The sequence below is a fragment of the Mirounga angustirostris genome, unplaced genomic scaffold (genome assembly GCF_029215605.1).
Source record: "Mirounga angustirostris isolate CCGP_5_RB_7025 unplaced genomic scaffold, mMirAng1.0.hap1 SCAF_13, whole genome shotgun sequence".
In the NCBI taxonomy this organism is placed as follows: Eukaryota; Metazoa; Chordata; class Mammalia; order Carnivora; family Phocidae; genus Mirounga; species Mirounga angustirostris.
Window position 1 is genome coordinate 61646022 of NW_026991721.1, and position 12313 is coordinate 61658334.

Below are 12313 nucleotides of genomic sequence, written 5' to 3' on the forward strand. Positions count from 1 at the left end.
GGTGTGGGTGCCTGGGTTTCCCAGCGCACAGGCCCACCAGCTGCCGCAGCCTACGGCAGGCACCAGCCCTGGTGCTCTCCCCATAAAGATCTGCCCGAGGGCAAGTGAGTCCTTGCTTTGTGCTGTGCAGCCATGATCTCTCCCAAATTACCACATGACAATTTTAAAATCACCTGCAAACCTAAATCCAGTGAATGCCTACAGACAACACACTTAACAGCTCAGAGAATGATTCAGAGGAAGCAATTTTCCACAGTGAAGATAATCATCTGGTAGTGTGAAAAGGCAAACACTCTTTTATTAGCATTGGAAACTCAAGGGCAACGTTGCTAAATCCATAAATGCAGTACTTGAGTAAAGGGCTCAAGAACAATATCCACAGCTGGAAAGAAGGACTTGTACAGATTCCAGTTCCACTCAGAGTCCTCCCACAGAATGAGCTCCCTTGGAGGGCAGGGGAAACTCAGCTCCAACCTCTTCCTGTTTACTTAACAATCAGCTCCTCCAGTCCCAGTCCTGGGCCCACACAGGGAATCCCAGAATGCAGAGCTCCCTGGTCTTCTTGATGTACATACTTTGCCCCAGGTGACCTCAACCTCATGTCTCATGTCTTTATTCTGTGACATTAAAATTCATATTCCAGTGCTGACCTCTTCTGGGACTTCATAAAATCAACTGCCTATCTGAACTCTGAATTTGGATTCCTAAACAGGTACCTCATACTTGAAATGGCCCGTCTCCTCCAGCTACCAGTTGCTCAGGCAACTAGGAGGCCCCCTTGGTGGTTGCCCTTCCCTTCCCCTCCATCCAATCCTCATGCAGGTTCTACGCTCTGCCCCCAAACCGGTCCGGAAACTTTCTATTCTCTCATCTCCACTCCACACCCTTAACCCAGACCACCTCCTCTGCCACCTGGATGGCCGCTTGGTTGGTTGCAATCGTTGGCTAATGGCTCTCTGCCTCCATGGCTTTTTCTAAAATGTATTCATACAGGAACCAGAACTATCTTTTAACAACATAAATCAGAGCATCCCACTCCTCTGCCTCAACCCCTCTGAAAGCTTGACAACATGTTTAGAATGAAACCCGAGCCTCTCGTTCTGGATTCCAAAGCCTGATGCGCTCTGGCCCCTGTCCAGTCCCCTGGCCTCATCTCGTCCCACTGCCTTCTCACTGCACGGTGACCACCCACAGGCTGGCTCCTGCCTGTCAGCCTCTGCACTTGGCCTCCCTCTACCTGGAGCGCTCTTCCCCCTGCCTGTCCCAAGACTGGTTCCTTCTGGCCGTTTTCAGGTTGCAATGTCATTTCCCCAGAGCGGCCCTCCACGATCCGGATTCTCAAGTCGCGAGGCGGTCCTCTGGCACATTCACCTACCGCGTAACACAAGGCTAGCTGATACTTCCCGTGGTGATTTATTTGCTCATTGGCCGTCTCCTCCCTCTAAAACGTTAAGTTCCGCGAGAGCAAGGACCCTGTCTGCCTTGTCACTGTGCATCCCTAGGGCCTACAACAGTGCCTGGCACAGAGGAGACGTTCAATAAATCGTTATTGGTTTAATAGGTAGCAAGAGTATAGCTACAGGCAGCCAGCCTCCCACAGTGTCTCAGGGTGGTTGGTGGGGACAGAGGGGGGGCTTGGGGGGGCCACAGCTGCTCATGCTTGTAGGAGGAGCACAGCTCTGGCGTGCGGGCCTGCTCCTGGAGGGGGCCTCACAGAGACCAGGTTTTTGCGGCCTCCTTCCAGCCCCCAACACCTTTCCATCCCTGGCCTTCTTGTGACACCCACAATGCAGAACCACACCGCCATGAACACCAAGCTACCGATGTGCTTGGGCAGGATGGCACATTCCGCTCACCCCGCCCCCACATCGGGCGGGTCACTGACTCAGGTCGTATTACCTTTGAATTTTCATTTTATGGTTAGACTCAGAAATGTAGGCAAAGTTCTGAGATGACAAATTCCAAGTGCTTATTTTGATGATTAGTTTTAAAAACGAAGATGTTTCCATTTTTGAAAAGAAATTTGGAAGTGGGTATTTAGGACCCATCCAAATAAAGAAGAAAAGTTTGATTAGGTTTTGTTTTTGTTTTGTTTTTTTAAATCAATGAGATGGATAGGTTAAAAAAAAATAACAACAACTGAGGTGAAAAGTGTGCTCAACAATAATGAAAATAGTCTTTGTTTTCTTTAGAAATATTTGTCAACCATTTTTTGAGTACTTTGGTGTAGAGAGTTGTGTGTCCAGGGTTAGTTTGTCACTGAAGTAACAGAACACAGTGTCGCCAGCCCGTTCAGGGAAACGGCAGCTTGTTTGATAGGGTTCTTTTTTATTCACTGTAATGAGACTTTTGCCTGTGGATTTAAATTTGTACAACTTAAATAATATTGAAAATTCCCGATTCTGCGGGAGGAAATGACTGTGAAGCCCCACTGCGCTGACCAAAAGGTGATTCTGCAGTACCTGGAGAGCGGGATTTGTGTAGCTGCTTCTGGCGGCGGTGTGATGATTAAGAGAACAAGCCCACCCGCGATGGTGCTGCTCGTGTCCTCAGAGCTGAGTCAGCGTCTGACCTTGGACGTGGGCAAGGAAAGTAAACCTGCCAGTCTGGCCTGTGCCGGGTCCCACCTGGCCCCCGGACACCTGTGGAGGCAAGCCCACTGGACTCAGGTTTGTGAGTCAGTACTTTTCCCAACAGTAGATGATTCTCATCCAAGGAGATCACATCTGCCCTGAACTCTCCAGGCCCTAACAGCAGTGCCCAGCAGGGTGTCAGAAGGACAGCTGAAGGCACTAAAACCAGCACTGTGCATAGGCCGCCGAGCAGAAGCTCGTCGCAAGGAAGGCCATCCCTGGAGCTACATGATTATGTCTGTGGACGTGCTTAGTTTTTATCTTTTTATTTCTAATTCTTTCTGCTTTAAGTACTTTCTTAAGTGATCACTGCTTAGAACCCAAGCTCCTGGCATGGTCACGCAGCGGGACTTAGGTCACACGGGCTGGAGAAGGCCATGGGGAAACGGAGTCCTCCCCGGTCTCAGGTGGGTGCCTGGCGCCTGGAGGACTCTCCCTCCTTCCCTCCCTCCCTTCCCCCTTTCCTGCTCTGCCTGGTCACAGCCTGGGTGCAGAGGGCTCCCTTAGGGAGGGCTGGGCAGGAAGAAGCTGAAGTTTCAGCCAAGGCAGCCCCTTCTGTGGCCTCCTCCCCACCACGGCCCCCTTGAGGAGGAGCGAGAACCAGGAAGGACAGGTGAGTCTCGCCTGAGCTGACTAGAGTCCCGCTCAGCCAGCCCTTGATGTATCTGAGACGTCTGCCCACAGCAGTGAGACTCAGGGGGCTCCCTGCCATTCTATTCTCAGTCCACATCCACAATGCTGGGAAAGAAAAACCAGGTTCAACTTACCAAAATATCTGTATTATCTATAAAAATTGAGCTCTAATGAGTCACTGCTACGGGAGGCCGCGATAGCCAACTGTGTCCCAGAGCCCACAGGCAGAGCGTGGCACCGAGGGGCTCGTGGGCAGGCTCACTTGTAAGGCCTCAGGAACCTGGACACTTTGGAACGGAGCAATCGGATGAAGGATCTTGGAAACATCTCCCGGGATTCCTGGGCTGTGTACTTGAAATAGTTCTGGGGGTGGGCCAGGACATCAAACAGAGCCTTGATCAGTTTCTTATCCTAAAAAGAACGTGAGTTTTGTTACTGGGCCAAAATACTTAAACATTCCAACATTTTGCCACTGGAACTATAATGGACCCAGTTTGGGGTCCTGGGTTGGACAGTAGGTTGAGTAGCTGAGAAACACTTTGACAATACTGGAATCTGGGGAGTATTTATAGGGTTAGGGATGTGGCAAGTGTCTGGTGATTACTTACAAGTATCTAAAATTGGGTGAACTTTAGGCCTGAAGGATAAACAAGGAACCAAAGATCTTCAACTATTTGGAGAGTGAACATAGAAACACGATCTGCCACTGGCTTGGATTTATGATAAGCAAGTTTCCCACTCTTCCTTCACACATTTCCAAATGTAAAAAAATACAACTTCACTTGGCAACACTGAAGACAGCCACCTGAATTTTTTTTTTTTTTAATTAAGTCTGGTGAAGATATTAAACTGACCTCAGCCCAGAGCAGGCCCAGTGTCTGACAGGTGGCAACATGGAGCAAGAGGAAAAGCTTCCTTCAGTGGAGCCGGGAGCTCCGTGGGTGACGGGTGACTGTGGTGTCCTCCTTGGCTATGTACTCACCTTCAGTATTTCCTGATGGTTCTCAGAGGCATAGAGCCTGCCATCTCGAACTATGTCTTCAATGAGTTCCTGGTAGTCCTCTGTTGGAATAAAGGACATAATTGACATTCAGAGGTTTTTGCTCTTTCCAAATAAGCTTCTGAGGAATGCCCCTTCTGTAGCTGCTATCAGAACAATGACCACTGTGATACTGAGAAGGCTAGCAGAAGAGAACTTCCACAGACGCCCACCACCACATCCTCTCACCTACCAGCCTCTGCACCCGTCTCTTCTGTTCCATCTTCCCTCAGATGAACCCTCTGTGCATCCGGTCAAGGCCCTTCCTCCACTCTGTCCACTGGCTCCAACTTCTCTCACCAAGAGAAGTTGTCCCTTTATTGCAAAACTCCTCAAAAGAATTGTCAACACTCCCTGTCTCTGGTTATTCCTCCTCCTGGATCCACTTCCTCACTCAGCTTCCAGGATACGACACTCTGGTTTTCCTCCCCCCCACACTGGTCACTCTGTCTGAGGCTCATTTGCTTTTCTCCCTCCTCTCCCTGACCTCTTACTGTAGGAGGGACCCAGGGCTCAGTGCTTGGGTCTCATCTCTTCTGTCTATGCTCACTCCTTGCTGAGCTCATCCAAGCTCATGGCTTTTCTCTCCTCTACTTTTCTCTCTTCTATCCTCCTCCCTTTCTTCTCTTTGCCCTCATATTGTGCAAAACAATTGAACTTCTTATCCACCAAGCAAGACTCTTTTTACTTTTTTTTTTTTGGATTGGGGTGGGGAGAATTTGGCTGGTTGGAGAGGGAAAAAGCCATATTCATTTTCTTATCAATAATTTTTGGTCCTGACATACACATTAATGCAATGCACTTCATGTAAGCTGTCTCTGAATCTAAATCCCCACCTTTCAAGTCTAGCCTATTTCCTACAGTCATAATTCAAACCAAGCATAGGCAAAACACAATCTGTTCCAATTCCAGGCTGAAAAGAATGTCTCTTTGTATGCATATCATGTGCAACAAAACCAAACAAATCATAAGAACATCATTGGAATTGTGTGGGAAGAGTTCTTGAAGAAGTTTCTCCTAGTCAAGTGATGGTAAAATGGAAATTCACTAGCTATTTATTAACTATTATATAGTTCCCATAATTACTTTTTTTTTAATCTATGGCATTGTTATCTTTATTTTATTTATTTTTTATTATTATGTTATGTTAGTCACCATACAGTACATCATTAGTTTTTGAAGTAGTGTTCCATGATTCATTGTTTGCGTATAACACCCAGTGCTCCATGCAGAACGTGCCCTCCTCAATACCCATCACCAAGCTGACCCATCCTCCCACCCAGTTCTCATAATTACTAATTGAATACATGTACAACCCCACTGGTACTCTATTCATGTGGTATCTTCCTTCTTATTCTTTTATTTTATTTTATTTTATTTTATTTATTTTTTTTTTTAAAGATTTTATTTATTTTTTAGAGAGCCAGCGAGAGAGAAACAGCATGAGAGGGGAGAGGGTCAGAGGGAGAAGCAGGCTCCCCGCTGAGCCGGGAGCCCGATGTGGGACTCGATCCCAGGACCCCGGGATCATGACCTGAGCCGAAGGCAGACGCTTAACCATCTGAGCCACCCAGGCGCCCTTATTCTTTTATTTTAATATAAAATATGAGTAAAGGTATTTGTTGTTTATCTCAAATCCCTCTCCTACAGAGTGTCTTCCTCAGAAAACTAGCTCCTTTGGCTGACGGGTGTTCACCACCAGCAACACCAGTTGCTGTGCTGTGTTCTGGCTAAGAACGGAAGAGCTGTCTGCCGCTACACCAAATGCTTCCAGACTGCGGTCCAAAAAAATCTTAAAACAATTCTCTCCACTATTAAGAACTATTGTGTTTTGTCACTTGCTACAACTGTCATGAGAAAAGCAGCCAGGTGTTGTAGGTAAGAGCTCAGGCCCCGGAGTGCCGAAGACCTCTGCAACGCTGTCCTCCTGTGACCTCAGGCCAGTGGTCTAAGTTAATCTCTAAGCCCGAGTGGCCTTGCCTGCAGAACCAGCAAAGAATCGTGTCTACTTCATGGGCAACTGTGAGGAATGTGCCATGTCAGGGGCACTTAGCACATGCCTGGTACTCAGTACACGTACTCAGTACAGGTCAGCCATGACTGCAACTCTCCCCGTCCTGCAGGGGTCAGTGAGCCAGTCTGCAGCAACCTCACCTGCCCCCCCCCTTTTTAAAGATTTATTTATTTATTTGATAGAGAGAGAGCACAAGCAGGAGTTGGGGGGGGGCGGGAAGGGGCCGAGGGAGACGGAGAGAGAGAATCCTCAGACTCCCCGCTGAGCACGGAGCCCAACATGAGGCCCAACCCCAGGACCCTGAGATCATGACCTGAGCCAAAATCAAGAGTCAGCCACTTAACTGACTGAGCTATCCAGGCACCCCAGCACCTGTCCCTTCTAAACGTGATTTCTAGTCTTCTGGGCTTGGAAACCAGGTATCAAACTTGTCTGAAGTACATGTTTAAAAACAAAGATTGAGGGGGCACCTGGGTGGCTCAGTCGGTTAAGCGACTGCCTTCGGCTCAGGTCATGATCCTGGAGTCCCTGGATCGAGTCCCGCATCGGGCTCCCTGCTCGGCAGGGAGTCTGCTTCTCCCTCTGACCCTCCCCCCCTCATGCTCTCTCTCTCTCTCTCATTCTCTCTCTCAAATAAATAAATAAAAAATCTTTTAAAAAAATAAAATAAATAAAATAAAAATAAAAACAAAGATTGAGGGGGCACCTGGGTGGCTCAGTCGGTTAAGTATCTGCCTTCAGCTCAGGTCATGATCCCAGGGTCCTGGAATCAAGCCCCTCATCGGGCTCCCTGCTCAGCGGGAAGCCTGCTTCTCCCTCTCCCACTCCCCCTGCTTGTGTTCCCTCTCTCACTGTGTCTCTCTCTGTGTCAAATAAATAAAAAGACTGAATAAGCTCTGAATAAAGACCTGCAACAGTTTTCAACTATTTTCTTCTGTGACATGTGTAAGACACATTCTCATGGGCCTAAGCAGAGTTATGTGTAATTTCCCTGGCTCAAGCTACAACTCTTTATTTGAGAAAATGAAAAAAAAATCAAGATGTTTTTGTGTGCCACAAAGGCAGAGTTGAGAACAGCCAGGCTAAAATATGTGCGCTTTAGTGATATTTATCCTGGAGTCTCCATGTCTTTTTTGGTTCCCTCACTGATCCCAGATAGGGGAGGCTGTTGGTTGTCCTGCTCTCGGGCAGATGGGGTGCTCTGTCTCTCTCAGCAGAGCCACGTGGGAGGCACTGGTGTCTACCTAGGAGTCTGATCCTATGAGCCCTTGTCTTGGGGGTTTGACATGGTTTCAGGCACGGAGATGATAATCCTGGCTTTTGTAACAGGTTAGAAATAAACTATGTGAACTGCTTTTATAAAATCCACAGAATATTAATCTTTCTAAAACACCTACTTTGGGCACTTGTCTGCCTAAAAGGCTTGCACAGTTCAATGGCTCCCTGTGAGATTAGGAACACCCTTCTGAGTCTGGCACTCAAGGCTCTTCACCACCTCCACACCCTTCTAATCTCATCTCTCACTGCTAAGCCCCATGCACCCTACCAACTGACCCAATCAGGCTGTTAATCAGTCCCCACACACGTCAGGTACTCTATCCTGTGGCCTATATCATTCTCTCTTCCTAATGTTCTTCTTCCCATTACAAAACAAACAACAACAACAAACAACTCATGTTCTTTGAAGACACAAATCTCTTGAGATTTTGCTGTATTCTTTCCAAAAACCCATGCAAAATGAACTGGTGCCCATTCTTCTACCATCACACAAAGCTATGTACCTGCCACATTACAGCATCTATGAGCTGTGTTTCATCACTAACCATGTGGTCTCTAGCAGCTTGCTCAATGCCTAGCACAGGAGCTGCTCACTAAGTATTTGTTGGGGTACATGGATGAATGAATAAGTTCATGAATGAACAGATGACTTGTCCCCCACTGGATTATGAGGTCTTGCAGGACAAGGTCCTGTTCATTTTGTATTCCAAGTAAATGTTTGTCAACCAAGTCCCAGACCTGGGTAGGGCCCCAGGACTCACATGGACCACCCCTTTACTTAAAAAGAAGAAAATGAAACCAGAGAAGTCATCTGATTTGCCCAAAATCACACAGCAAATTAGTAGCAGAGACAGGGCCAGAACTTGAGTCTTTCTCCTCCCTTCTCAGGATTCCATTTAATAAAAGCCACAGTCATAATTAGCTAGTATTTACTGAGCATTTACTATGTGCTAGGCACTGCACCAAGTCCTTTATGGACTATCCCATTGAACTCTCACGTTAGGTCTAATGATTATCCTCATTTACACATTAAGAAAATGAGGCTTAGATGGTGCAGCCACTCTGGAAAACAGCATGGAGTTTCCTGAAAAAGTTGAAAATAGAGCTACCCTACAACCCAGCAACTGCACTACTGGGTATTTACCCCAAAGATACAATGTAGTGATCTGAAGGAGCACCTGCACCCCAATGTTTATAGCAGCAATGTCCACAATAGCCAAGCTATTGAAAAAGCCCAGATGTCCATCGACAGATGAATGGATAAAGAAGATGTATATATAAACAATGGAATATTATGCATCCATCAAAAAAAAAAGAAATCTTGACATTTTCAACAACATGGATGGAACTGGAGTGTATAAAGTGAAATAAATCAATCAGAGAAAGACAATTATCATATGCTCTCACTCATATGTGGAATTTTTTTTTAAAGATTTTATTTATTTAATTGACAGAGAGAGAGACAGTGAGAGAGGGAACACAAGCAGGGGGAGCGGGAGAGGGAGAAGCAGGCTTCCCGCTGAGCAGGGAGCCCGATGTGGGACTCGATCCCAGGACCTTGGGATCATGACCTGAGCCGAAGGCAGTCGCTTAATGACTGAGCCACCCAGACGCCCCTCATATGTGGAATTTAAGAAACAAAACAGAGGATCATAGGGGAAGAGAGGGGAAAATAAAACAAGACGAAATCAGAGAGGGAGACAAACCATAAGAGACTCTTAATCATAGGAAACAAACTAAGGGCTGCTGGAGGGGAGGGGGTTAGGGGGATGGGGTAACTGGGTGATGGGCATTAAGGAGGGTACATGATATAATGAGCACTGGGTATTATATAACACTGATGAATCACAGACCTGTACCTCTGAAACTAATAATACACTATATGTTAATTGAATTTAAATTTTTCAAAAAATGTCAAAAAGAAAGAAAGAAAGAAAGAAAGAAAAAAGAAAGAAAGAAAGAAAGAAAGAAAGAAAGAAAGAAAGAAAGAAAAGAAAGAAAAGAAAGAAAGAAAGAAAAAGAAAGAAAATGAGGCTTAGAGATGGTAAGTAACTTACACAAAGTCACCAAAGAGATTAGGCCAGGGTTGGCCCATGTTCTTACCCACCAAGCTATGCTCACTTTTACTTATTTTCTGAAAGATCTTTTCATTCCTATAGCCAGTGTTCCCAAATATCTGTTTAAAATTCGGCACCTGAAGGGCGCCTGGGTGGCTCAGTTGGTTGGGCGACTGCCTTCGGCTCGGGTCATGATCCTGGAGTCCCGGGATCAAGTCCCGCATCGGGCTCCCTGCTCGGCGGGGAGTCTGCTTCTCCCTCTGACCCTCCCCCCTCTCATGTGCTCTCTCTCTCATCCTCTCTCTCAAATAAATAAATAAATAAATCTTTAAAAAAAATAAAATAAAATTCGGCACCTGTGAGTCAGCAATGTCCTTTCTCCCTATCCCACCTGCCTTTCTGAGCATGTGTACTTGTCAGCAATCCACTAGCTGGCCCAGAGGTTAGTTCACCTGAAAGCAGAGAAGCTCCCTGCGTGGGATGCAGCCTGAGCCTCACAGTGCTTACCATCGTATGTCACGTACGGGACCTGGAAGCCTCTGGCACTGTTCCCTTCATTGGACTTGAACTGAATCCACAGCTTCTTTGATCTGGAGGTGAAGGCGATGGGCCGTTCGTAGGTCTGGCAGGTTTCATATGTTGTCACGGAATTGGATGAAGCTGCCAAGGGAAGTTGGAGGGGGTTGGGCTTCAAGACTCATCCTGAGCAGGCAGACAACACTCATCTTTTCAAATACACCATACACAAGTTATGCTCAAGAGCTCTTCAGGCCCAGCTTTGCCATCACAGGGGCCAAAGCCCTGGAAATTGAGAGGACTGGCTGGTGACTGCAGGCCCCCAGGGCAGGCTCACTGAAAGGCCCAGGGCTAGAGAAACAGCGGGCCCCAGTGCTCCAGAGCTACCTGCTGCCCCCCAGTAAGAATCACCACCAATCCCTGATGGCTTCCTAAGACCAGGTGGGGCCCGGTGGGATGCGCTTTATGGACCTTATCTCACTTAACCCTCTGAAAACCAGAGAAGTTTGTGCAGCTGACTTCAGACTCTGTAACCACTCTCAGAGAGGCAAACGCATCGTGGCTCTGTGTCTCATTATTAGTCTCAGTGCTTTCGGAATATAAACTCGTTTATTCCTCATGATGACTCTATGAGGCAGCAACTATTATCATCCCCATTTTAACAGACAAGGAAACTGAGGGACAGAAAGATCCAGAATGTATGTCCAAGACCACAGAATTAACAAGAGGTGAAGCTGGGTTCAGATCCAGGCAATCTGGCTGCTGGGCCCACTCACTACACTGCCTGGGAGTTGTGTTGATGGCAGTGTCTCTCAATGGACCCTGGGTCATGCGCCAAGATGGGAGGAGGGTCCCTCCTGGCTGGACTATGACCTTAGCCTTGGTCAGTCCCCAAGCCCGAGTGGCTTCCCATGGTGAAGCAAGTGTGTGGGGCAGCCCTCCATGAGCTTCACTGGCTCCCTGTGATGTTGTGGAAGGGTCCCCGGTGAGCCCAAAGGGAAAGACTGGCCTGCAGAATCACTACCTCTGGGGTTCAACGAGAGGCCTCAAGGTGGGTCTTTGTCTAAATTTTGTTTCTTGGCAAATGCTATAAACTCATGTCCATCTCTGTTCTAATATGGAGGTGACACCCTAGGGTTGCTGCCCACATTTAAAGCTGGGAAGCAGGCCAGCAGGCTTCCCCACCAGCCTTAGAAGGGGGGGGCAGAGAGAGGGGACGCACAGGTTTTCCGCATCACCAGGTAGTCCCCACAGTCGTCTTCAATGGGCAGGAAGATCTCAGGGACCACAATCAAGATTCGGCGCTTGGGTGGTGGGTTGATGGTCCATGTACACTCGGTGTTGGCTGGATAATTGCCTGGGTAGTTTGGGGATTCAATGTATCCGGTGAAATCTCCCAGCTCCCCTCCACATCTTCTATCTGGAAGGGGAAATGCCATGAGTCATGAAGGCACAACACTGTCATCACTCCACCATGGCCACCAGCAGCTCGGCTGATGAAAACTGCTGCATCCCTGTTGCCATCAGGGCATGGGGCCTGCAGATAGCACCATCGTGGAATTAGTGTGTCCTGTAATGCCTAGCACTCCCATGGGAGCCCAACTCCACTAACTCCCCACACAGAGCTCACCCCACTGAGTCCCCCTCTGAGTTACCATTTTCTCATTAACTTGAAGGTGATCCTGAGCAGGCCTTAGTGAAACAAAGGACAACTTTGATTTTCAGTATTTTGTTTACAAAGTCTAAGTGCCAGGGGAACCCATGACACAGAACTTCTAGGTCTGTCAAAATAGGAAGAACAGAGCTTACTGTGAATTACAGCGTATTTACCCTTTCCTAGAGACCTTGGATGATTTCGTGATATCCATATTCTTTCTCTTTTCTTTCTGGCCAAGACCACATTTTATTTTTGGTGTGGAAGGGAATTCCAATAGGGTATCAGCCAGTTTGGGGCATGTTGGATACTCACCTCTGGCCCCAAAAGCAAGGAGTACATGCGTGCACACACACACACACACCCAGCTCACTCATATCTTCATTCATTGACTCTCCACTCACCCAACAAATGTTAGCAAAATCTCTGGGGGTTCAGAAATGAGAAAGACACAGTCTTTGCCCTCAAGGCGCTTACTGTTTAAAACTG

At 47.4% G+C, this 12313-nt stretch overlaps 1 protein-coding gene across 6 annotated transcripts in view; it reads right to left on the reverse strand.

Annotated features, from left to right (window-relative positions):
• Positions 1–273: 273 nt before the first annotated feature.
• Positions 274–12313, reverse strand: part of SCUBE2 (signal peptide, CUB domain and EGF like domain containing 2) — a 68436-nt gene continuing 56396 nt past the window's right edge. For 5 of the 6 annotated variants that reach the window (XM_045894179.3, XM_045894178.3, XM_064577085.1 and 2 more), the window contains 4 exons: positions 11393–11590; positions 10162–10314; positions 4249–4328; positions 3391–3677 (listed from right to left, as the gene is read on the reverse strand). In XM_045894179.3, the coding sequence (XP_045750135.1) occupies positions 3525–3677; positions 4249–4328; positions 10162–10314; positions 11393–11590 (584 nt within the window). In that variant the 3' untranslated portion in view covers positions 3391–3524. Of the gene's footprint in view, positions 2643–3390; positions 3678–4248; positions 4329–10161; positions 10315–11392; positions 11591–12313 lie in introns of those variants that run through there. The other variant, XR_010407005.1, reaches the window with a different exon arrangement.